General features: G+C 40.1%; 1 protein-coding gene across 1 annotated transcript in view; it reads left to right on the top strand.

The window, feature by feature from the left end:
• LOC137652535 (26S proteasome non-ATPase regulatory subunit 8-like) overlaps positions 1-14,224 on the top strand; it is a 55,673-nt gene extending 41,449 nt beyond the window's left edge. Inside the window, exons 5-6 of the mRNA XM_068386006.1 lie at positions 9,726-9,911; positions 13,740-14,224. Of these exons, the coding sequence (XP_068242107.1) occupies positions 9,726-9,911; positions 13,740-13,874 (321 nt within the window). The 3' untranslated portion in view covers positions 13,875-14,224. The remainder of the gene's footprint in view (positions 1-9,725; positions 9,912-13,739) is intronic.
• The last annotated feature ends 12,607 nt before the right edge of the window (positions 14,225-26,831 follow it).

Genomic DNA, 26,831 nt, shown 5'->3' with positions numbered 1-26,831 from the left:
TGAGGTGGAAATGTTGGCCTCTTCGACACCCGTAATCTCAGGTGGAGCGCTCTTCACCCGTAATCTCAGGTGGAGCGTGAAGAGCCTTTTACCGACCAGTCTTTATCTGAATATCCATTGCTGTCTCCTGTTGTCCTTTACGTCTGATGGCCATGTACTGACTGGCATGAAAGGTGCCAGACCCAGTCAATGTCTCCTCGATAATGTCAATATTGTCATTAGAGTATTTCAAATAGCCAGTAGTGGGGAGGGGGGGTACATTGAGGATGAGGAAATTTCTCGGGATCATGATACAGTGAGCCCTCGCTACTTCGCGGTTCGACCATCGCGGATTTTTTTCATAACGCATGTATATACATATATCGCGGATTTTCCGGAAATTTCGAAAATACCGCGATGTGACCGATGGTGCGAGATTGGAGAAAGTAAGGAAAATTGAATCATGATTGATTTTCAATATAAATGAAACTTTGAGGAGCAACAAAGATATCATTTGTTAGAGAGATAGAGAGAGGTAAGGAATGGGAGGTAGTGAAAAGTAGCCCACAGAGAGAGAGAGAGAGAGAGAGAAGAGAGAGAGAGAGAGAGAGAGAGAGAGAGTGTGTGTGTGTGTGTGTGTGTTGATTTAAATGTAATATAATATCAACTGTATACTGTAGACGGTTTGAATAAGTTAAGAAATGGTATAAACGATAATTTGTTAGTGTATTCGTACGGCAGCTAGACGTCAGCTGATCTAATCACAGCCAAAAGTAAAACAAAAAGAAGTCAACAATACTCGATTTTTAAAACACACCCGAAATTTAAAAACAAAAGTACACGCTTTCTTAATGTGCAATTACTGTAACTATTTAAAGAGTAGCAATTTTCTAGAATAAAATGATGTTTCCCAAAAAATGGTGGTTTGCTGATGAAATCGGATGCCGTATTTTTAGCAACGATTGAAATGGATGTAAACTCGGCATAATTTTTTCGTTTCGTATTTAATTGACACTAAGAAAACTAATTTTAGTTTCTTCATCTATATGTAAGTATTGTATAACACGAAGAGAGAGAGAGAGAGAGAGAGAGAGAGAGAATGAATCAGCTGTTGTAATGGAATGCCGTGTTTTTGTTTCGTGAGAATTTCATCGCCATGACTATAACAACAACATACTGTACTGAACTTTACAGTATTATACAGACTACTGTAATATGATAAAGTAAAATATTTGTAATACAGTAACCTATTTTATATGAAATGGGGCTATCTTTTTTGTTTAAAATTTACATTTACGTATGTAAAACAACTCTCTCTCTCTCTCTCTCTCTCTCTCTCTCTCTCTCTCTCTCTCTCTCTCTCTCTCTCTCTCTCTCTCGTAAATTGTTTTCTTGCTTTGCTACGTATGTATGATTTTATATAGATACGGTAAATAATATTTGTAATAACATATTTTCTAAAAGCTTTTACTGTAATATCATTATTTATCACTTTCATCATGCTCGTTAAATGCCTTCGTTTGTTTACTGAGCGTACTTTATGACGCCGTCGTTTCAGGCGGCGTCATAAAGAAAAACATTTCATTTGGAAGTCCTAAGAAAAATTAAGTAAAACATTGGTAGGTAATAACAAAATCAACATACTGTACTGAATAATCAATATAATCAATGCAAAAACTAACCTATACACAGATGTGTAAATGCGTTTGTTTCTTCATTATGATCAGAGATAAACGTAAACAAAACATTGGTTGCCATTTTTTATCGTGCTTTTTGGCGTGTTTAAGAAAAGCATGATATAAAATCGCCTTTAATATTTGTGCCTGTTTTAGTTTAGGGTACTGTAGTACATGCATTAAGTGTTCTGTACATTAAAGGGTAGTTTGTTAACAGTACTACGTACAAGGGAAGGTTTTAAAAGTCTGAATATACATGTTAAATAAATAGGTAAATATGGTGTCACTACTTCGCGGATTTTCACCTATCGCGGTCGGGTCTGGAACCTATCTACCGCGATAAACGAGGGTTCACTGTATGTCCATTCTCTTGGAAACGTTGAATGACATCATTTGCGATAGCTGTGTCAATTCGGAGGATTGTATCATACCCTGCTGTGTGAGCGGCTGCATGGAAGAGATTGACCAGGTCCTTTGAACGGGTAGCCTGATGTAGAGCAAGACCAAGGCCAAGGTGCTGGGGAGTCATTTTTTTTGTCTGTTGATGCCACAAAAATAATATCTTGGAAGATACTGAGAACTTTGTTTTTCATCTCTACCTCGTACTCGTCATCACCATCCATCTTGTCAGTGTTGTCACCACCACAGAGGAGCTTTATGAGCATGTATAAACTCTCAGGAACAATTTTCTCTGCATTGTCTGTTGTAAGTCCACCTATTATGTCATTCCCTGGAGTGTGCTGAACATCACCGTGAATCTTCATGGCTACTCTAAATATCCAACTGAGAATCTCATCCTAATGATGACCCAGACTGTGCTGTATGATGTCATCTTCTTCAGAACTGGTTCCTTCTTCAGACAAGTCATCCAAAACCGTTCTCATGGTAACATCAGTGAAACCGGAGGGCACAATCATAAGGGGCTTCGTTACATCCAATGGCTGAACAAATGTAACCTTATCACTAGCGAAATAGAGTTCTACCCTCTGCTTGAAATTGTAGCCTTTGTACGCTCCAGCCTCTATTCGAAAATCTTTAGACAGAAGGTTACTGTAATGTTCCCAGACAGTCTTTAATGAGAATATGTGTCCTCTCTCCATCTCCTTCTCCAGTTCAGTCATTACTTTGCTGAAGCAGATACTTTCTGGAGACAGGCTTTTCTCTCCATATTGCTTATCATACTTTCTGCAGAAAGAGACATAACACTTTAGGTGATATTTTCCTTCAGCAGCCGTCAAGTCTGATACACCTGCAAACCAGCGGCGCATGGTAGGATCAAATTGTGCCAAACTAAACATCTTAGAAGATGTGTGTTAAAATTCCACACTTGTAAGGACACCTGCGTTTCCATCAATATCAGTTTGACAGAAAGCACATTTTGACCTATCCATTGCGCTGTGGGGAAATCTGAGGGACTTTTACTCATGTAGGGTTTCTGAGAAGATTGATGTGCTTTGAGTTTGTTCTTTATCAGTGACAGATTTTGGCTGAACACGTGACTTAAAATGTCTAATGCCTTTTAGTGAGTAAAATCACTGTAACATGACCTGTGCCATTGAATGTGGTGAACATATTCAGGTATAGAATATTTTCGAATTCTTGAAAATGCATTCACATATTTAGAGTCATTATATTTCTCTCTTTGTTTACAACATTCAGCTACAGTTTGCACTCCAACAATTTTAGTTTTCCATAAAGATTCTGATTTGCTTGTTTTTGAACTGTCCTGGCAAATGAGCCATTTATCCCAGTCTACACTGTCTTCTTCTTGACTCCTTGAGCTTCCTGTGCGAATTCTACTAGCAGCCTTCATGTTTTATTCCTAGAACAAAAAAGAAATACACAGTTAGTATATATTTAGAACTATTTTAAACAGTGAATAGTAAAAGAGTATTTCGGGTTTTACGAGGCTCAGATGGCTATCCTGTATCTTACTCTCACCAATTCCACAAATACAAATTGACACTACGACTTCACAAATCAGACTCCATATATTCTCGCTTCAAAAGCGGTCATCAGGTACACGTGTCACGTGACCAACCAATGAATATATACAAAAATAAATAAAAATGAATAACAAAACTATAACATAAAAACCCCAAAACTCAAAAGCCATTGTTAGATTTGATGAGTAATAAAACATTTAAATAAGATATCAAAATAAGAAATTACAGAATTTAACATACAGCTAAACATACAAACATACAATCAAAGTACACCCAAATTCCAAGGTTATATGTTACATCAAACAATCACCAAACACAACCGAAACATGACGATGCGCAAAGTTTGTAACAGGTCAACCACAGTCGAATCTGATTACTATTATTAGTAAACATAACTAAGTTACCAACACACTAAAAATATCAGATACAATGCAAGATTAAAGCAATTTAATCAATACGAGTTCACTACAAGTATAAGCTAGGTTTAAAAATCCATGCATTGCATTTTTTATATTAAGGATTTTAATTCTTAGCAATGTGAATTAGGAACCCCTACAAATTTTGTTAAATATTTTTGAAAAATAACTTTTTTTTGGAGAATGTATACACCAAGGTTTATCATAATGCCAGAATTAAGTTATACACATTGAAAAACATAGGAATTGACTCCAACATTGTTAGTTTATTGCAATTAGAAGCTGAAATATGACAAAAAGTTTGGAAATTGGCGGCCATTTTGAAAACTGTCTTGGTAGCCATACTATCCATATCTATAATGTCCAATAAGTGGATTTATATTTATCTGTATCTGAACAATTTATTTAGACTAATCTAATCTAACACAATCAGCAGGGTGGTGCACATTTTCTGACTTTGGCTTCCTGACTATGAAGAATAAGTTAGACAAGATCATAAGAACTCTAAATTCTTAAACTAAATTGCTCTACCTGCAGATGTACTAAGAATTCTTTGAGACATCCAAAATCCTTGTAACACACACACACTCTCTCTCTCTCTCTCTCTCTCTCTCTCTCTCTCTCTCTCTCTCTCTCTCTCTCTCTCTCTCTCTCTCTCTCAGAAAAGTGGGATAAAATGTCGGCATAGGATAGTTATCTTGTGAATTAATAAAAATCTGATCAAGATGGCATTGTATAACGCAGGCAACTCGTGGAGAGACATCGCTGGAGTCAGCAAAAGCAAATTCCATGAGTTGGCGAAACAGGAGCTCGACTGTCTTACAACAGAGGTCACTAGTATCTCCAACCAGTGTGACGGAAAAATATTCGCAGACATATTGAAACAATATGATCCAATAAACTGGAACAAATCTGCGGAAAACATCAGCAAAATAATTGAAGAAATTCCAAAGAAGATCCAAGTGATAAAGAGACTTATAAAGAAAGTCTACATCAATCAACACATTCCATCAAAGAACAACAACAAGTCCAATATGGTGAATATGCTGATTGATGCATTGGGAAAAAGAATGCCAAAATGGTGTAATACATGTAAGATATGGTATTCCATTAATAATCCTCAACAACTGATTAGAAAATGTAATGCCTGTCATGTTCCAACACACCCCACATGTGCTGAAATACAGCAAAAAATAAAAAATAGAGACACAAAGGTAATCTGCTCAACATGCTTAGTCTGGATAGAAAATATAATTAAGTCGAGACTAAATCTGCAAATAGTTGAAGAAGAAGAAGAAGAAGAAGAGAAAAATGAGCAGGATATGTGTAAGGATGCAGAGGAAATCATTGATATAACTTATGATGCCATCCAACAACATACTTATGAAGAAATAAATTATCAGATGGAAACAAATAATAGACCCAAGAGACTCTACCCCGACCTACATACTTTAAGGGAAGAGCAAGAACAAGAAAAAAAAAAAAAAGAAAGATATAGTCTGTAATAGGCTGAAAAGAGGGAATTGCAGATTTGGCGAAAGATGCTACTACAAGCATCCAAAGATATGCCATAATTATGAAATATATGGTAAATGTGCGTATTTAGACGGATATGGAGACGAATGCAGAGATCTCCATCCAAAAATATGCAAAACCCTAAAAGAAGGAAAAGGATGCAGTTTCAACAAAAAATGTCGATATATGCATCCTGCAACTATGAATGAGAGTAAGAAAACTCAGCAAACTGAAAAGAAAAACAAAAATGAAACAATAAAAGAAACAAAAAAACAGGCTGCGTATATACCGCACTATGCACCAAAAAAGGCCTTTCAACCCAAATCTGCACAAATAGAGCCCAACTACAAAGAATGCATCTATAATGCCAGGGGTTGGTGCAGATATGGGGATAATTGCAGGTTTACACACAAAAATAAATATGAAGGCGAAAGAACAAATATAGTAGAAAAGTTGGATTTTTTAATGGCAGAATTCCGAGAAATGAAGAAAAGAACATCATATCAGAACAGGAAGGAAGCATGGGAGAATCCATATTATTACCAATATTAAATAATGGGGTTGAAACACAAACCCTAATAGTGATGAATGCACAGGGTTTAGTCACGAGTAACTCTAAAAGGAAAATAGAGTTCCTAGAAGAACTAACCCAAATTGAAAAAATAGATATATTAAATATAAGTGAAACATGGTATTCCCAAGAGACTGGGAGTGATGACCAGATAAAGGGTTTCCAAACTTATAAATCAGACAGAAAAAATAAGAATCAAGGGGGAACCGCAGTATTTGGAAGAGACATAAATCAAGGAAAAGTCTGTGAAAAATACAGCAACACAGAATGTGAATTGATTGCGGTAGAATTTGAATTTGAAAAACTAGTGAATATTGTAGTTTACAGACCCCCAAATACTAAGGAGTTTGACATAATAATAGAAAAAATAGATGATATATGTAGAAACCATAAAGACTGGAATATACTCCTATCCGGAGATTTTAACTTTCCTTTCGTGGATTGGAAAGTACGGATAGAAGAAAGTGGTTGTATGTATACATATAAAAAAGAGAGTAATAGTAGCGCAGAAGATAAGAGGCAATTTGAAAAGCTTCAAGATATGCTATTAGAACATAATATGCAACAAATAAACCACATTCCAACAAGAAAGGAAAATGTCCTAGATCTAGTATTTGTGAATGAGGTGAATTATGTTAAAGAAATAATAGTGTATAACACGGGAATTTCAGACCACAATGTCATAGAATTGATAGTTCATTCCAAAGCAAGTGATCGCAGAATTAATAAAAGCACAAAACTTTGGGAAGGATATGGAAAATATAATTTTTACAGTAAGAATATAAAATGGTCAGAAATAAATGAAGAACTGAATAAAGAATGGAAAAATGTATTTGTAAGTGATAATATACAGGTAAATACAGACATACTGTACAAAATACTGGAGAAAATTGTTGAAAAATATGTACCGAAAAAAAACAATAAACAAAAGACGTGTATACCAAGAGACAGAAGGATCTTATTTCAGAAAATTAGAAAGTGGAAGAAAAATCTTGTAAAAGAAAAAAATGTGTGGAAAATGAGGGAAATAAAATGTAAGATAGTAAATGCAGAACAAAAGATTATACAGTCGAAAGAAAATGAAAAAAGGGACCTAGAAGAAAGGACACTTCAAAATATAAAAAGAAACCCCAAAGTACTTTACTCCTATGCAAAAAAGATGAATAAAGGGAGAATAGAAATAGGCCCTCTAAGAATTGAAGGACGGCTAACGAATGAAAAAAAGGAAATATGCAACATATTAGCAGAAAAATATAAGAGTGAGTTCACGCCAAGAATTGCGAATGAGAATAATGAAACAGAAATGAGAGAAGAAAATGTTGAATATCTAACGGATATAGATATTAGTGAAGCAGATATTGTCAAGGCTATAAATGAAATTAAAAATGGATCGGCAGCCTGACCAGATGGCGTTCCAGCGATTTTGTTAAAAAAACTGCAAACACTATCGCGAAGCCGCTTGCAATACTGCTAAGACAAAGTGTAGATATGAGCGAGATATATGTTAAACATAAATTAGCTTATATAACCCCTATCTTCAAAAGTGGATCAAGACTAGAGGCAAGCAATTATAGACCTGTTAGTCTAACATCACATATTATGAAAGTGTATGAGAGGGTAATAAAAAAGAAAATAATGAACCATTTGGTCAAAAATAATTTATTTAATATGGGTCAACACGGTTTCGTGCCTGGAAAAAGTACACAGACCCAACTGATAGCACACTATGAAAACATATACAAAAATATGATAAATGAAAAAGACACAGATGTGATCTATCTAGATTTTGCAAAAGCCTTTGACAAGGTAGACCATAACATATTGGAGAAAAAAAATGAGAAAGCATAATATTGTGGGAAAGATAGGAAAATGGGTAAAAGAATTCCTGCAAAACAGAAAACAGATAGTGGTTGCAAATGACGAGAAATCAGATGAAGCCCAGGTAATATCGGGTGTGCCACAAGGTACGGTATTAGCTGCACTGCTGTGTTATTATGATCTCAGACATAGACTGTGATGTTGAAAACTCCGTAGTGAGAAGTTTCGCCGATGACACAAGAATAAGTAGAGAAGTTACTTGTGATGAAGATAGGAACTCACTACAAAGAGATCTAAACAAAATATATGAATGGGCGGAGATAAATAGGAGGGTATTTAACTCCGATAAATTCGAATCAATAAATTATGGAAACAGAGAAGGAATGGTGTATGCATACAAGGGACCTAATAATGAGACAATCACAAACAAGGAAGCAATTAAAGACCTTGGTGTAATGTTAAATAGGAATATGTTATGCAACGACCAAATAGCAACACTGTTGGCTAAATGTAAAGCAAAAATGGGAATGCTATTCAGACACTTTAAAACAAGAAAAGCTGAACACATGATTATGCTTTACAAAACTTATGTACGTAGTACACTCGAGTACTGCAATGTGATATGGTACCCACACTACCAAAAGGATATTGCGCAAATAGAGAGTGTACAAAGGTCCTATACTGCTAGAATAGAAGAAGTTAAGGACCTTGACTACTGGGAAAGACTGCAATTTTTAAAACTATACAGTCTAGAAAGGAGAAGAGAATGCTACATGATAATACAAGCATAGAAGCAAATAGAAGGAATTACTGAAAACATCATGGAGCTTAAAATATCAGAAAGAGCAAGCCGAGGTAGAGTAATAGTGCCAAAAAATATTACAGGTAAACTAAGAAAGGCGCACAGGACATTAATCCACTACGCACCAGCATTGATAATGCAGCGACTATTTAATGTGCTGCCAGCTCATCTAAGAAACAAATCAGGAGTGAGCGTAGATGTGTTTAAGAATAAGCTCGATAAATACCTAAGATGCATCCCAGACCATCCAAGACTGGAAGATGCAAAATACACCGGAAGATGCATTAGCAACTCTCTGGTGGATATACGAGGTGCCTCACACTGAGGGACCTGGGGGAACCCAAACAAAAAATAAGGCAATAAGGTAAGGCTCTCTCTCTCTCTCTCTCTCTCTCTCTCTCTCTCTCTCTCTCTCTCTCTCTCTCTCTCTCTCTCTCTCTCTTTTTTAACTGCTGAATTATAGACTCTTGCTTGGTGTGAGCCCTAACCCATTTGCCGAGTCTAATCCGTGAATCCATAGAGTAATCGCTCTCTCTCTCATACAGATAAAGTAAAACTAATGTTGGAAATAGAATAAAAAGAAATAAGTTTTGTAGGGAATTTGATTTTCTTATGGTGATGGAGAAATGAGTTACTGTTGGAAGAAGTTGTCGTTGTCATTGAAGGTCAGTGCTCCCCGCCTTTGGTGGCACCAGAGGTGGAAGCTGCTTAGGAGTAGCACAAATTTCAAATTTTGAACTTACATTGGAGATTTACAACTTCAGTTGAAGTGTGTCCATATCCCCTGATGTTTGTGAGTGAGTGTTTGGCTTACTGACAGGTGGACTGGTCTTTCCCTCCACTTTCCAGTAGTTTATTACATTGTCATATTTTATTGGGCAACTCAGGTTTGTATAGTTAGGAAAAATAGAAATTATTTTTGAAAGTTGTGATTTTTAATGAGTCTTAAATTTATTCTTCTTATAAATAATGGCCATGTATTTAATTTTACTACATTAACAGATTTATTTAGCAAAAGGAGAAGTACCTGCAGAAGGTTACAAGTTCTTTATTGAAGAATTACTAGCTACCATTAGGGAGGATATTGCAGACTGCGTGGAGAATGCTTACGACCGCATCAGACCAGAAGATATTGGGAAAATGCTATATCTCTCTAGTACCAAAGAAATACTTCACTATTGTGAGCAGGTTAGTTTTAAATGTACAGTATATACTCTACTAAGTATACTGTATTGGAAATATCATTTTGAAAATTAAATTTAAGAAACAAATGTTACTGATGCTTTTTTACAGCTGGACTATTTTTTATTGCATTCAATACCTAATTTCATCTTGTACAAATACAAACTGTTATCCTTAAATAGACATATTACTTCAGCAAAGGCTTGATGGCTGTTGAAATTTTACGAGAGGAAGCCCCACCCACTTTTCAGTCAGCCAAACATTTGTTTTTAACTTCAGCTGCAAGCAGTACTCATGTACTGTAATTTTGCTGTCTCTCTAATTTTGGCTCTTTTGATATCTCATTTTAAAAGAATGATGAGCGTGCACAGACTGCCATGTTCCAGGGATAATTTAAAGGAAGAATACTAGGGATACTAGGGTATGCAGTTGTTTTCTGATTAACTGTTAATGTATGACAGGTTTTGTGCAAACCTACCTTCAATGTTGTCATCCTTTTTTCTATTGTTGAGGACTTGACTTATGCTGTCATGCTTTCACTATGTGTGGCTTTATGCTGACAACAACATGAACTTACGCAGTTGGTGTTCCTTGGACATCATTGGTACTCCATCAGATGGAGAAAGTTTTGGTGCTGCCAGGTGTTCTAAGACTACCCCTGTAGTATCTTCCTTACTCCTACTTCACCTATGGAGGTGTTGATGGATGTAACATATGCTGGTGTTGTCACTGCTGTTTCGAAGAGTATCCTGTAGGCTCATCCCCTGTGGGAGTGTCGACGTTGGTTTCCATGACCCCGATGAAGGCAAATAAGAAGCAGCTTATTCCTTCTCCTCTACCTGGAATAGAGTAAGATTCCAACCCATCTCTCCTTACAAGTGAGAGAGATGATGAGTTACTGAGAACTGACACAGACTGGGAAGGTGACTTGGTCTGCACTGTGCTCATTCACGTACCTAACCGAGTATGTTTGCCGTCGGTCAGGGTAAAGGACATTACCCTTTTTTGCCCCCATTTCCTAGATGTTTTACTGATCTCTCTCCCTTGCAAGTAAGAGGGAAGGTGAGGCTGTGCGATACCAAGAACCATTCCAGACCTGGAAGGGATCTCCTCTAGGTGCTGTGAGTGAGTAGACACTTGAAATGCCATTTTAAAAGTAGCATAGTGGGTGAGGTAAGTCCTTCAGGATGGACACTCAGGCTTTCACGGTCCTCTCACTCGCATAACATTAGCGTTCCAGAGTTTCTACGGAATCATTGAAGTCTTCTGGCTTAAGTGGCAGAGGTTTTGCAGATGAGACTGTTCTCTGGGTTTCTACAGTCTGCTCTTTCTGATGGAGGTGGAGGAGTCAGGGGGGCCTTGTGACCAATCTTCGACCGCTTCGCTAAACAGTTTTGTTATTAAGCTGAGTTTAGCATAGAGACAGCAACTTGCTGTGCAGCCTGTCTTCAGAAGGGACTTCCTGCTTTCACTGGACCTGTAGGATTCTCATTTTCAGTCCCCCATTTCTTGGTTCTACAGAAAACACCACTGCTTTGTTCTCAAGGTAGTAGTGTACCATTTCAAAGCCCTGTGCTTTGAACTATACACTGCTCCCCAAATGTTCACTCATATTCAAGCTGGTCTTAGCTTAGTCCCACTCAAACCGAATATGCTTCTGGAGGTATCTTAATAACTGGCTGATCCTGGGTTCCTTCAGGAGGCAGCTGCTTCAGAATCAAAAAAGATTGCTTTGCATTGGTGATGATCTGGGGATCTTCGTCATTTGGGTAAAGTCAAGTTTCGTATATATGCAGATGATGAAGCATATTTCATGCTTATAGACACACAGCAGTAGCAAGAGACTTTCCATTATATTATTATTATTATCATTATTATTATTATTATTATTATTATTATTATTATTATTAGCTAAGCTACAACCCTAGTTTAAAAAGCAGGATGTTATAAGGGCGAGGGTCCCAACATGGAAAAATAACCCAGTGAGGACAGTAAACATAAACTATATGAGAAACAATGAATAAGGAATATAAAACATCTTAATATTGATATCAACATTAGAATAGATCTGTCTTATATGAACTATGAAGAGAGACTTTTGTCAGCTTGTTCAACATAAAATCTTTTGCTGCCAGTTTGAACTTCTGAAGCTCCATTAACAGGCTCAAGGAAAGCAAGAACTCCTGGCTTTATTCTGACGACACCTTTGTGAATATCTTCTTGTTCTTCGTATGCGTGTTCACCAGCTGTCGCTTCTTTGGTGTTTAAAGCCTCGTTGGTCAACAGTCAGTAATCTTCCTTCCCGTAAGCGGTATGGGACAGCCTTTCCGGGTGGTTGAATGACAGAATCTCACCAAGGTAAATCTATTCAACCCCCTACTTCTAGAGATGCTGCTGTGTGTGGAGGCATTCAAGGAAGAGTGGGGCATGCATCTGAAGAAGCAAATTGCCTCTTGTTTGTGGTCTAGAAAGCACTGGCATATCAACTGGTTGTAAATGCATGGAGCGTTCATAGTATTGCAAGCCTTCCAACAGAGTATTTTGAGGTACTCATCAGTGAGGATGAGTGATAACACTTCTGTCATGGCTTACATTAACAAACAAGAAGGCAAAGCAAGTGCACATCTTGGGCTAGAGACAATGTTGGAGAAGTGTTGGGGAGATTCAAGCCAGGAAGAGAAATGTTTTAGCCGACACACTCAGAATTGTCCGTAATCCTTGCATAGTTGAAAGGCTTCTGTTTCTCTGGGGCTTAGTAGCGATCAACTTGTTTGCCACATAGCTGAACAGAAAACTCTGCTCTGCTCCCCATTTTAGACCCTTGAATGGTGTTCGAGGATACTTTCCAACACTTTTGACCACCAGTCCACTTAAGCCTTTAAAGGACACTCATGAGTAGCAAAGGCAAGGGACAGGACAATGACCTAGTGACTGACCATATATACATTTGGTGAGGACTTAACCTCTATCCAACCAGTTTACGGCAAAAAAAGCCAACTGGTAGACCTATACGCTCCCCCAAGCACCCTATCCCCGGCTCACAAGGGCAGTGAGTTTGTAGATGCTACCAAAAATTACTGGGCTTAAGCAGGGCTTGAACTCCTGTCTAACAGGTTGTTAGGGTAATTTTTAGGTTACCTCCCACAACCATTTCAACCTGATTATTGGGTGATTGACCAAGTGTTAATCATGCCAGGTCTCAGGATAACTCTGGTGGTTCCTAGAAGACCACAAAACAAGTGGAATCTGGTAGTGAACTAAGGAATTAAAAGATCCTACAAAAGTTGAACTTCCCATCACCCGAATACACAGATGGAGTCATCGAAATTCATGTTTCTGGGTTGTATATGCATATATACTGCCATATTAATTTACAGTGGCCATACCAGCCCTTGCTGTCTTAGGTTTGTGTACTGTAGTTAAGAATTAAAATAATTTATTTTTGCTAAAGTTAAAGCTTTTATGTATTAGAATCCTAATAAATTCTCAGATTTTATGGTACCTTTTGCAAATAAACTCAAAAGAGTACATTTTATGATAAAATAGGTATGATAAAATAGGTTCCGAGAACTGCATTTCCATCATTTTATAATGATTATTATTATTTTTTTTTTTGGTAAGTTCAGTTTACTCATACTGTACATTATTGGTGCATACTGTAATTTGATAAATATGTAGGTATTATATGTTAGATAAATAACCTCGGCTTCTTTTGCATGTTTTTTAAAAATTTGAATGTATTTTAATGAATTTACTTTTCTCTGTTAGAAAAGGTTTGAAAAAGGTAATGCTCATATTTTTTTTCACTGTAATGTATTTTCATATGCCGTACAGAGAGGATGGCAAGTTGGCAACGATGGTTACCTACATTTCAAGAAGGAAGTACGTAAGAGTGATGACAGTATTCCATCCCAAGAATTGGCACATCAGATGATCAACTATGCACGAGAGATGGAGCAGATTGTTTAGGTATTAGTGAGGCTGGTGTCAGTTAGGGTCATTGCGTATTGTAAAGTAGGAACAAAATACTTTAAAGTTTGACTAACAATATCATTTAGTGACAAAATTAAATTTATTTTTTTTAACAGCAGAATTTATTTTGGGTGGAATGTTGTTTTATACTACCTTGGCTTGAGCCATTATTATCTTGGTTCTGTTTGCTCTTAAGCCTCTATTTATTTGTATTTGGTATTATATACTGTATGTGCTTACAAAATTTCACACCATGACTTGTCTATTTTGTTTCAAGCCATTTTGCTATGGACGATTTTACAATGCCTTACAGTGGTACATATTTGTAATAAATTATATGGAAATTATAGTAGTTTTTGATTTGCAATCCTCATAAGTGTAGTGCTTATATTTATATAGAAATGTAAATGTTGCTTGAATGACATATTGCTGATTAATATAACACCTGTAGTTGGTAAACTACAGGCCCTGTGGGCACGGAAGCATAAAAACAATTAGAATAGCTCCAACGTATCCCTGCATGTCGTAAGAGGCAACTAAAAGGGGAGGAACGAGGGGGCTGGGAACCCCCTCTCCTGTATTATAATCCTGTGAAACATCAAAGAGGTGGAGCTGGGGGAGACTGACTGCTCCTCACACTAGTTTTGGGGTGTTTGAATGTGCGTGGATGTAGTACGATAAAGAGTTACAGATGTGAGAGTGGAAGTATGTTTAGGAATAGAAGGATGGATATATTGGCTTTGTGTGAGACAAAGATAAAAGGGAAAGGTGAAGTGATGTTTGGTGAAATGTCTGGTAGAGTGTCTGGGATTGAAAGGGGAAGAGCAAGAGAAGGTGTGGCTTTATTGCTGAGTGAATGGATGACAGGTAAAGTAGTGGAATGGAAGGAGATATCATCTTGGTTAATGTAGGTAAGGGTTAGGTTGGGTAGGGAATGTTGGGCTTTTGTCAGTGCGTGTGGGCCAGGTTGTGAGAAAAGTGAAGAAGAGCGGAGTTCTGGAATGAATTAAGTAGGTGTGTAGAAGGACTGGGTAGAAGGAATTATGTAGTTGTCATGGGTGACTTAAATGCATGAGTTTGCGCTGGAGAGGTAGAAGGTGTCATTGGGAAGTATGGCGTACCAGGTGAAAATGAGAGTGGTGAGAGACTGGTAGATGTGTGTGTTGAGCAAGAGATGGTGATAAGTTCTAGCTTTTTCAAAAAAAATAAAAACAAGTATACGTGGGTAAGAGTGGCAAATGAAAGACTGGTTAGAAAGGGCGTTAATGGATTGTGTGTTGATAACTAAAAGAATGTTTGGAAGATTGAAAAATGTGTACGTGTTTAAGGGTATGGCTAACGGTATATCTGATCATTGTTTGGTGGAAGGAAAATTAGTTGTAGCAAAAGAGTTAGGGAATAGAGTAGGTGGATGTAAAAGGGAGCTAGTGAGGGTTGAAGAGCTAATAAAACCCTCGGGTAAAAAGTAAATATCAAGAAAGGTTGATAGGGCGTTAATGGATTATGTGTTGATAACTAAAAGAATGTTTGGAAGATTGAAAAATGTGCACGTGTTTAAGGGTATGGCTAACGGTATATCTGATCATTGTTTGGTGGAAGGAAAATTAGTTGTAGCAAAAGAGTGGGGGAATAGAGTAGGTGGATGTAAAAGGGAGCTAGTGAGGGTTGAAGAGCTAATAAAACCCTCGGGTAAAAAGTAAATATCAAGAAAGGTTGAAAATGGCATATGACGAAGTGAAATTAAGAGAAACTAGTAATTTAGAGGAGGAGTGGAAGTTAGTAAAAGAAAATTTTATTGGGATTGCAAGTGATGTGTGTGGCAAGAAGTTTGTTGGAGACAGCATGAGGAAGGGCAGTGAGTGGTCGAGTGAAGGTAAAAGTAGAAGAGAAAAGGGATTTTAACGAAGGAAAAATCTATTTCTGGGGAGAGACCTGTGGCGCCCGGTGAAAAGAGTCCTTCTTATATATCTTTTCTGATAAAACCTTCCAATTATACCAGAGAAAGAAAAAAGCATGGAATGCTGAGTAGAAGAGAAAAAGAGCTTTTGAAGAATGACTGCAGAGTAATAGTGTAGAGAAGTATGAAAAACAGAGAGAAAAATGTGTTAGTAAAGCGCAAGGCAAGTGAGGCAGAGGGCAGCTAACCTGAGGTGGGGTCAGGGATTGGGTCATTTATATGAAGAGAATAAGAAGTTTTGGGAAGAAGTGAAAAGAGTAAGGAAGGCTGGTTCAAGAATTGAAGAGACAGTGAAAGATGGAAATGAAAGGTTGTTAAAAGGAGAGGAGGCATGGAAAAGGTGGACGGAATATTTTGAAAGTTTACTGAATGTTGATAATAGGGAGGCAGATATAATTGCTGTTGCAGGTGTTGAGGTGCCGGTGATGGGAGATAAGAATGAGAGAGAGATTACAAGAGAGGAAGTGAGGAGAGCACTAGATGAAACGAGAGTAGGAAAAGCATCTGGTATGGATGGTGTGAGAGCTGAGATGTTGAAGGAAGGGGGTATGACTGTACAGTACGGTAATGGTTGGTGAGATTTTTTAATATGTTTTGTGTTGTCAATGGTACCAGTAGATTGGGTTTGTGCATGTATTGTACCACTATATTAGGGTAAGGGAGATGTGCATGAGTGTTGTAATTCAAGGGGTATTAGTTTGTTGAGTGTAGTTGGAAAAGTGTATGGTAGAGTACTGATTAATAGAAATATAGATAAAACAAAGAATGCAATCTTAAAAGTACAGGGTGGTTTTAGAAGAGGTAGGGGTTGTATGAATCAGATTTTTACAGTTAGGCAGATATGCGAGAAATATTTAGCCAAAGATAAGGAGGTGTATGTTGCGTTTATGGATCTGGAGAAAGCGTATGATAGAGTTGATAGGGAAGCAATGTGGAATGTGATGCGGTTATATGGAGTTGGTGGAAGGCTGTTGCAAGCAGTGAAAAGTTTCTACAAAGGTAGTAAAGCATGTGTTAGGATAGGAAATGAAGTGAGCGATATGTTTCTGGTGAGAGTTAGGCTAAGACAGGGATGTGTGATGTCGCCGTGGTTGTTTAACTTGTATGTTGATGGAGTGGTGAGAGAGGTGAATGCTCAAGTGCTTGGACGAGGATTGAAACTGGTAGACGAGAATGACCATGAATGGGAGGTAAATCAGTTTTTGTTTGCGGATTATACTGTACTGGTTGCATACGCGGAAGAGAAGCTTGGCCGATTAGTGACAAAATTTGGAACTGTGTGTGAGAAAAGGAAGTTGAGAGTTAATGTGGGTAAGAGTAAGGTTATGAGATGTACGAGAAGGAAGGGTGGTGCGAGGATGAATGTCATGTTGAATGGAGAGTTACTTGAGGAGGTGGATCAGTTTAAGTACTTGGGGTCTGTTGTTGCAGCAAATGGTGAAGTGGAACCAGATGTACGTCAGAGAGTGAAAGAAGAATGTGAAGTGTTGGGGCAGTTAATGGAGTAGTAAAAAATAGAGGGTTGGGCATGAATGTAAAGAGAGTTCTGTATGAGAAAGTGATTGTACCAACTGTGATGTATGGATTGGAGTTGTGGGGAATGAAAGTGACGGAGAGACAGAAATTGAATGTGTTTGAGATGAAATGTCTAAGGAGTATGGCTGGTGTATCTCGAGTAGATAGGGTTAGGAACGAAGTAGTGAGAGTGAGAATGGGTGTAAGAAATGAGTTAGCAGCTAGAGTGGATATGAATGTGTTGAGGTGGTTTGGCCATATTGAGAGAATGGGAAATGACTGTCTGCTAAAGAAGGTGATGAATGCAAGAGTTGATGGGAGCAGTACAAGAGGAAGGCCAAGGTTTGGGTGGATGGATGGAGTGAAGAAAGCTCTGGGTGATAGGAGGATAGATGTGAGAGGCAAGAGAGCGTGCTAGAAATAGGAATGAATGGCGAGCGATTGTGACGCAGTTCCGGTAGGCTCTGCTGCTTCCTCCGGTGCCTTGGATGACCACGGAGGTAGCAGCAGTAGGGGATTCAGCATTATGAAGCTTCATCTGTGGTGGATAACGGTGGAGGGTGGGCTGTGGAACTCTAGCAGTACCAGCCGAACTCGGTTGAGTCCCTTGTCAGGCTGGGAGGAACATAGAGAGGAGAGGTCCCCATTTTTGTTTCATTTTATTTGATGTCGGCTACCCCCCAAAATTAGGGGAAGTGCCTTGATATATGTATGTGTGTATGTAGTTGATAAACTATAAATTAACTGGGTTGACCCAAATACATATCTTAATTGCAAAGATAGAATTGAAGTAGAAAAAGCTAAAATTTTAACTTTAAGTTTTAAATATTTAACTTAGCCGGTGAATATATAGCTGCAACTCTGTTGCTCGACAGACAAACTGTACAGAAAAAACTCGCCAGCGATCGCTATACAGGTTGCGGGTGTGCCCAACAGCGCCATCTGTCGGCCAGATACCAAGCTCTATGTAAACAAAGACTCAATTTTCTCTCTGTCGACGTGTCGACAAGACGTACTTTACTCGCTGTTGAAACCTGGAGTTTTTCCCATCATCTTTGGTGAAGTACTATATTCTGGTTTGAGCTTTCGCAGTGCAGGTGTTTTATCTTCATCTTAAATCTTGAACTCGTTTTGGATAGATTTAATTTTGGTGACAAAGAGAGTATGGACTTTCTTTCACTTTTAAATGGCCGACCCTTCCCTTAGACGGAAGTGTGTTTAGGCTTTTAGTAATTATCTTATCACGTTATAAATTAATTATAGATTTTCCTCTTCGATTAACTTTCCATTTATAATAAACATAAAAAATAGATTTTAATGTTTTGTTTATATGCGACCTTTCCTGAGAGTAGGCGGTCCTAACTTGGAAACCGAAGTTAATCAACGTTGAGCCCTTTATATCGTAAATAGCTTTTAAAGAGCTAAGGATTTAAAACTTTTTAAATGAAATATTTTATGAAAGAATTTCTTTGAATAGTCTTCGTACCTTTTTCAAAGATGAACTAACGTTTAGTTTATTTATGCTACGCAGTTGTTGACGTTCAGGACGTTCAACATGCGCTCTATCGTTACGATAGAGAGAGAGTGTATCACGGTTTCACTTTGCAGAAAGAGTAAATCGATTCTGACGTTTTGTTCATTCTTTCTAAGCTTAAATGTTTTAAATTCTATTTTAAAGGAACTTTTTAATTGAAAAACCTTTCAGTTTTTTCCTTTGGTCAAATAACATGTTTTTTTTTTTTTTTTTTTTTGACGAAATGTAATTGGGCTCTTCTCTTAGGTGCGAAATCAAGAGAGAAAGAGAGAGAGAGATAGAGACGGAGGGAGAGAGAGGAGAGAAAACGTTCCGTTCAAGCGGGTAACGTTGTTCTCGAGTTGCTCTCGTCCCTAGTCTCGGTACGGGGAGAAAGGATAAAACGTTTTTAGTTTTTATTCTCGTCCCCAGGCTATGTGCGGTTAGAGATTGAAAACGTAGTTTTGAAGGAACTAGTGTTTAGTCTCTTCCCCAGCCACTGAAATTTTTATCTTAAAATATGTTTTCTGTTTTTTGCTGGTATTAATGAGCTTGCATTATACGACTTATTTAGCAATTACTACCTTTTAATGAAGGGTAGAATTGCGTGTTTCAGGTAGAAATCAGTAAAAGTTTCGATTTCAATGAAATAAGTGCAAAACAGAAAATCGAAGTGATAAAGTGATATTGCGCAAAGTGTTACAGTGTTGCGTCCGAGGGTTCGTCTGTTCGTGCCTGTCGTTCACCTAGTCCGGGACCTCTTGCAAGCTCCCAAACAGGGGAGAAGTAATGTCGAACGACTTATGGGTTCGAGAGGCCTTGATCAACGAACAGACGTTTCCCTCTATGGTATCGGGTGTATCTTACCAAGATCTCCCCTACCATAAGACGAGAGAGACGTTTTTTCTCCTCGTCATCCGAAGGCTTTTCGCATAAGAAACCTGTCACAAGGTTTCGAAGCCCTTAAGCGAAAGTCAGTCCTTTCAGGACAGGTCCAGCGTCCTGGTTACAGCCATTAGGACAGCTCTGACCCTATGCAGTCATCGGATAACTGCTCGCCACCTAACAAAAGCGTAACACAGACTCCGAGAGTCTTTTTTGTTGGCAAAGTGTTGCGGTCACAGACGTTACCCTCGTCTCTTACCACAACCATTTCCGTTGATCCTTAATGGGTTGTATGGCAAGACATGCAGAATATGCTTGCCTCCCTTATGGAAGACTATTCTGCCGATTAGTCCGTTGAGTCTAGCCGTTTATCTCATCGATATCCTGGCTTTCAGCCAACCTAACGTTCCTTTGTGCTTCCTGTTGACGTTGGCGTAGCTAAGTCACGTCAGTCAGGTTGTTTAGAACCACACTCGATGCGGTCTCGTGTGGATTTTCAGCCGCATTTGGACGTTAGGCCACTTGCTGATGCTCCTGTTGACGTTCAAGACGTTCGCTAACAATCGGAGTTGACTTGTTTTGACGCTGTGCGTCAACCTCCGCATTCTAGAGTTGTTTTGACTGCTCAGTCTAGGCAGTCAAAGCAGTCGCGAGTGGACGCTGTGCGTCCTCACGCACCTGTTTTGGTTGACAGTTCAGTTGTTGACAGTTCACAGACTGTCAAGCAGTTACATGACGTTGCGTCCTGGTCCGCTACTAATGCACCAGTGAGTGTGGACTCTGCTTGTAAAGCATTGCCACCACGGTAGGTCTCTCCCTTGCTTGAGACTCAGCTTTTATCGGACAAGGTTCCTGTAGATGAGGAAGTTGCTGTTCCCCCTCCTACTGATATTCCCTTGAGGACTCTGTCAGATGGAGAGGAGCCTAAAGCTGCTTAGCCCTCTATGGACTTTAATTAAATCATGATGATTTTTTTTAAGGATCTTTGTCCGGATCTTTTTGTAACTGCTGCTCCTCGTTCGCCTAAACGTCAGAGCTTACACTAGGCCTAGCTACTTCGAAGCCGTTGTTTTTAAGCTAGTGCTCTCTCGCTCTCCTAGAGAGCTTTACGTTGGCTAGGCGACTGGTTTATCACCAGGAGGAGTTTGGGGGATACAGCCTTTGCTTTCCCTTCTTTTAAACTGGCTTATAGAGCGAGAGTCTGATATGACACGAGAGAAGTTCTCGGCTTGGGAGTTCATGCCTCTGCCCAGATAGACTTCTCAAATCTCGTAGACTCTCCCTGGCGCCTGGCCAGGAGACGCTCCAAGTTTTTTACAGGTCAACTTCACAGCTGTTTTCGAGCCTTTGAAGTTTTGCTGTACAATTATGTCATGCATAAACAAGGCTTTCAGGGATGGAAAGCGGTACCGCCTCAGTCGCTAACCCCGTCTGTTGCCGCACCTGCTCCCGTAGACCCTAAATGGGCTTTGCTGCAAGACATGCAGTCCAAGCTTGCGTCCTTGATACAGGACTTTAATGCGGAGAAGGTTGCTGCCGAACCTTCTGGCCAACAACCTTCCAACCGGTCGGTTGTGCGTCCTGTTGACGCTGAGGTAACCTTCCCGCGTCTGCCAGTTGAGGTGGTTCCTCCACCGATGCGACCCAGTGTGGGTTGCCAGCCGCACGTTGACGTTAAGCGACGCTCGGAGGTGGTTGTTGACGTTCAGGACGTTCAACAACCAGCAGAGGTGACTTGTTTTGACGCAGTGCGTCAACCTCAGCAACCCGGTATGGTGTTGACTGCACAACCCAGACGGTCTAGACGGTCTCGGGTGGACGCTGTGCTTCCTCGCGCACCCATGGTTGTTGACAGTTCACAGACTGTGCAGCAGTTCCATGATGTTGCGTCCGGCTCCGTCACGCATGCACCAGTGCGACCGGACTCAGCGAGCCAGACGTTGCCCACTCCGTTGCCGTTTCCTCATCAGTTTTCGGATGAGGAACCCTCTGATGAGGACGTTGCTGAACAACAAGACGATCAGCCCCCAGAATAGATCAAGCCCTGCTATCCATCCAGAAGATGCTGAAGAAGGAACGCTGCTCAGTCAGGCTGTGGATGAGTCTGGTAGGGACGCTGTCATCCGTGGAACAATTTGTGTCACTAGGAAGACTACACCTCCGTCCTCTTCAATACCATCTAGCTTTTCACTGGAAAAAGGACAAGACGCTAGAAGCGGTCTCGATCCCGATTTCCGAAAAGATAAAGTCTTGTCTGACTTGGTGGAAGGACAATATCAACCTAAGAGAGGGTCTTCCCCTGGCTGTTCAGACTCCCAACCACGTTCTCTTCTCGGACGCATCGGACGTGGGCTGGGGCGCGACACTAGACGGTCGGGAATGCTCAGGACTGTGGAACTCGAGTCAGAGGAGCATGCATATCAACTGCAAGGAGCTGTTGGCAGTACATCTGGCCTTGAAAAGCTTCAAGTCTCTCCTTCGAGGCAAAGTGGTGGAAGTAAACTCGGACAACACCACGGCCTTGGCGTACATCTCCAAACAAGGAGGTACCCACTCACTGACGTTGTACGAGATCGCAAGGGACCTGCTCATCTGGTCAAAAGGTCAAGACATCTCCCTAGTAACGAGGTTCATCCAAGGCGACTTGAACGTCATAGCAGATTGTCTCAGTCGGAAAGGGCAAGTAATTCCAACCGAATGGACCCTCCACAAGGATGTGTGCAAGAGACTTTGGGCCACTTGGGGTAAACCATCCATAGATCTCTTTGCAACCTCGCTGACCAAGAGGCTTCCAATCTATTGCTCTCCAGTCCCGGACCCAGCAGCAATACATATAGATGCTTTCCTCCTAAATTGGTCACATCTGGATCTCTACGCATTCCCACCGTTCAAGATTGTCAACAAGGTACTGCAGAAGTTCGCCTCTCACGAAGGGACAAGGTTGACGTTAGTTGCTTCCCTCTGGCCCGCGAGAGAATGGTTCACCGAGATACTTCGATGGTTAGTAGACGTTCCCAGAAGTCTTCCTCTAAGGGTAGACCTTCTACGTCAGCCACACGTAAAGAAGGTACTCCAAAGCCTCCACGCTCTTCGTCTGACTGCCTTCAGACTATCGAAAGACTCTCGAGAGCTAGAGGCTTTTCGAAGGAGGCAGCCAGTGCGATTGCTAGAGCAAGGAGAGCGTCTTCCATTAGAGTCTACCAATCGAAGTGGGAAGTCTTCCGAGACTGGTGCAAGTCAGTTTCTGTATCCTCGACCAGTACCTCTGTAGCTCAAATAGCTGATTTTCTCTTATACCTGAGAAAAGGACGATCCCTTTCAGCTCCCACTATCAAGGGCTACAGAAGCATGTTGGCATCGGTCTTCCGGCATAGAGGCTTAGATCTTTCCAAACATAAAGATCTGCAAGACCTCCTTAAGTCTTTTGAGACCACCAAGGAGCGTCGTTTGGCTACCCCTGGATGGAATTTAGACGTGGTACTAAGATTCCTCATGTCAGACAGGTTGGAGCCGTTACAATCAGCCTCCCTGAAAGATCTCACTCTTAAGACTCTTTTCCTGGTATGCTTAGCCTCGGCTAAAAGAGTCAGTGAGATTCATGCCTTCAGCAAGAACATCGGATTTTCGTCGGAAAAAGCCACTTGTTCGCTGCAACTTGGTTTTCTAGCCAAAAATGAGCTGCTTTCTCGGCCTTGGCCTAAATCTTTCGATATTCCCAGCTTATCGGAGATCGTAGGCAATGAACTAGAAAGAGTCTTATGCCCTGTTAGAGCTCTTAAGTTCTATTTAAAGCGTACTAAACCTTTACGAGGCCAATCTGAAGCTTTATGGTGTTCAGTTAAGAAACCATCCTTGCCTATGTCAAAGAATGCTTGGTCAGACTTTATCAGATTGTTAATACGAGAAGCTCATTCACATCTGAGTGAAGAAGACCGAACTTTGCTTAAGGTGAAGACGCACGAAGTTAGAGCTGTAACAACTTCCGTGGCCTTTAAGCAAAATATATCTCTGCAAAGTATAATGGACGCAACCTATTGGAGAAGCAAGTCAGTGTTCGCGTCATTTTACTTGAAAGATGTCCAGTCTCTTTACGAGAACTGCTACACACTGGGACCATTCGTAGCAGCGAGTGCAGTAGTGGGTGAGGGCTCAACCACTACAATTCCCTAATTCCATATCCTTTTAATCTGTCTCTTGAAATGTTGTTTTTTATGGGTTGTCCGGAAGGCTAAGAAGCCTTTCGCATCCTGGTTGATTTGGCGGGTGGTCAAAGTCATTTCTTGAGAGCGCCTAGATTAGGGGTTTGATGAGGTCCTGTTGTATGGGTTGCAACCCTTGATACTTCAGCTCCTAGGGGTCGATCAGCATCCTAAGAGGATCGCGAGGCTCCGTAAGGAAGACGTACTTATAAGGCAGAGTAATCGTTCAAGTCGACTTCCTTACCAGGTACCTATTTATTTTGTTTTTGTTATTTTGATAACTTCTAAAATGAAATAAAAACTCTTAGCTCATAAAATGTAAACATATATTACTGGTCTCTACCCACCATCCTGGGTGTGAATCAGCTATATATTCACCGGCTAAGTTAAATATTTAAAAATGATATTTTAATTATAAAATAAATTTTTGAATATACTTACCCGGTGAATATATAAATTAAATGACCCTCCCTTCCTCCCCAATAGAGACGCAGTGGGACGAGGAGAAAATTGAGTCTTTGTTTACATAGAGCTTGGTATCTGGCCGACAGATGGCGCTGTTGGGCACACCCGCAACCTGTATAGCGATCGCTGGCGAGTTTTTTCTGTACAGTTTGTCTGTCGAGCAACAGAGTTGCAGCTATATATTCACCGGGTAAGTATATTCAAAAATTTATTTTATAATTAAAATATCATTTTAAAACAATTTGAGTGTCAAAAGGACAATTGCTAAGAACCTTTAGCATAGTAGCAGCAAGAAACACTGTACTGTACTTAAGTGTTGTTCAAGTTGATTATGATTTTACATTCTTATGGAATGATATGAAAGACTGATCTTTTCATAGCAAGTTTCCAAAGAACTGAGGTATCTTGCATAAGAGGAAGGGATTAGAGTTGGAAACAACAGATTTTTATATTACACTTGATTAATATTGTAAGCCAGAAGGAATGTTATTCAATTCATTAGTCTGTCAATCAATACGGCTAATGAAAATGCATAAAAAATTGCTATATTACTTCTCATAACATTTGGAAACGCCTGTCTTGTGTTCTGTTGGACAGAAGTTTGAGACCGGCTCAAGTTTGGTAGTTTCTAGTAGCGTCTACAACCTCACCATACATCTGAGCTAGGGATGGCTGGTGTTGGGGGAGCTTGTAGGTCTACTTGGTGAATTCTCAGCAGCCATTGCCTGACTCCCTGGTTCTAAGGTTGATGAGGGCCCTCGCGTGATGATCATATGAATATAATGTCAGTCTCTAAAACATTTTCCTTTTCTTTTCCTCTGCCAATCATGAGCGACCTTTAAAATACATACAGTACATATACCAAGGCACTTCCCCCAATTTTGGGGGGTAGCCGACATCAAACAAATGAAACAGAAAAGGGGACCTCTCCTCTCTACGTTCCTCCCAGCCTGACAAGGGACTCTACCGAGTTCGACTGGTACTGCTAGGGGTGCCACAGCCCACCTTCCCCCGTTATCCACCACAGATGAAGCTTCATAACGCTGAATCCCCTACTGCTCCTACCTCCGCGGTCTTCCAAGGCACCGGAGGAAGCAGCAGAGCCTACCGGAACTGCGTCACAATCGCTCGCCATTCATTCCTATTTTTGGGCTCAAGCCATGGCGTCCTGATGGAAGGTTCCTGTTTGGTAGCTTCCTTGGGTATAAGACTACTAAGATATTCCCAGAGAATTTAACCACAGGTTATCACAGAATTCTAACTTCTGGAGCGAGTATCTCAAAGGTTTCCCTTTAAGACATCGTAATACAACAGGGGACACGCATGTCTGGTCGTGCCACATAGCTATCTCCACCCCGAACAGAGTTAACGCTTCGGTGTGTAAGGGCTGAGAATAGCTGGGAGCCGTTCCACAGCTAATCTCACTCGTGGCTACTACTGATACTCGAGACGTAAACAAACGGACGCCATTGCTCTAATGACGTCACGCGCGTCTTTATCCTTTGTTTAGTAGCTGCCCTACTTAGACGGATTTTCCCTTGTGTGAACTTTATCGCTTTGCATCTTCGCTATGTCGTTACCTTCAGCCTCGCCTTCTTCTGGAAAGTTGAGTACAAGGTTCCAGTATTGTTTAATTAAGCTCTGGCCGTAAAGTAAATATTATTTCGCGAAATAATTGATGTTTTGTGGCAGAGCTGTGCCTCTACCGGACCCGCCATTTTATGGCGTCGTTGTTGTTTTGCATGTCTTATTTAGTTAGCCACAACAACGCTTCCGGCATTATATACTAATCGAATACATTAGTTTATTTAGTCTTCATAGCTAGGAACTTTTATATCGTGTTTAGACGCTTTTTATCGGTCATCGATTGACCTCATACCAGTCGGCTACTATAGCCCCCAGGCCAGGAGCCTATATACAAGTGTTCATGCATGATTTATCAGTGATCCTAGACTAAGTTATGAAGATAGTGGCATTATTATTTTACAATACTTTTGACTAGTGATGCAAATGTTTTCGCCTTCAGGGACCATATAGGGGATAGGCTAGTCAGTGATTCTTTCTAGCCTAACCTAACCTTAGGACCCCTATATGCTTCCTTCATCCCCTGCCTTGGCACTCCCTCTATTTAGCCTTGATCCCTTTTCTGAGTAAAGGGATTAATTGTCTAATAGAGTATTATATCGCCTCTCAGTCCTCCCTAAAGGAATGACCCCCCTTTAGGATTGCGTCTGAGAGTGAGGTTAGGCTAGCCTACCTCTATGGCTAGGATAGTCTACGACTTTCCTGCGATAGCGATACGTCTTCTTCCTTGCCTAGTTCAGGACTTTTAGCCCTGATCTAGGCCGGGTTAGGAAGGTTTCTCTGTTCCATGCTGAAACTGTACTCTTGCACCGTTTTAGCCGATCAGCCTAATCTTA

Source organism: Palaemon carinicauda, chromosome 1, assembly GCF_036898095.1.
Source record: "Palaemon carinicauda isolate YSFRI2023 chromosome 1, ASM3689809v2, whole genome shotgun sequence".
Lineage (NCBI taxonomy): Eukaryota > Metazoa > Arthropoda > Malacostraca > Decapoda > Palaemonidae > Palaemon > Palaemon carinicauda.
The sequence above is the reverse complement of the archived record's forward strand: the minus strand, read 5'-3'. Positions and strand labels throughout refer to the sequence as shown.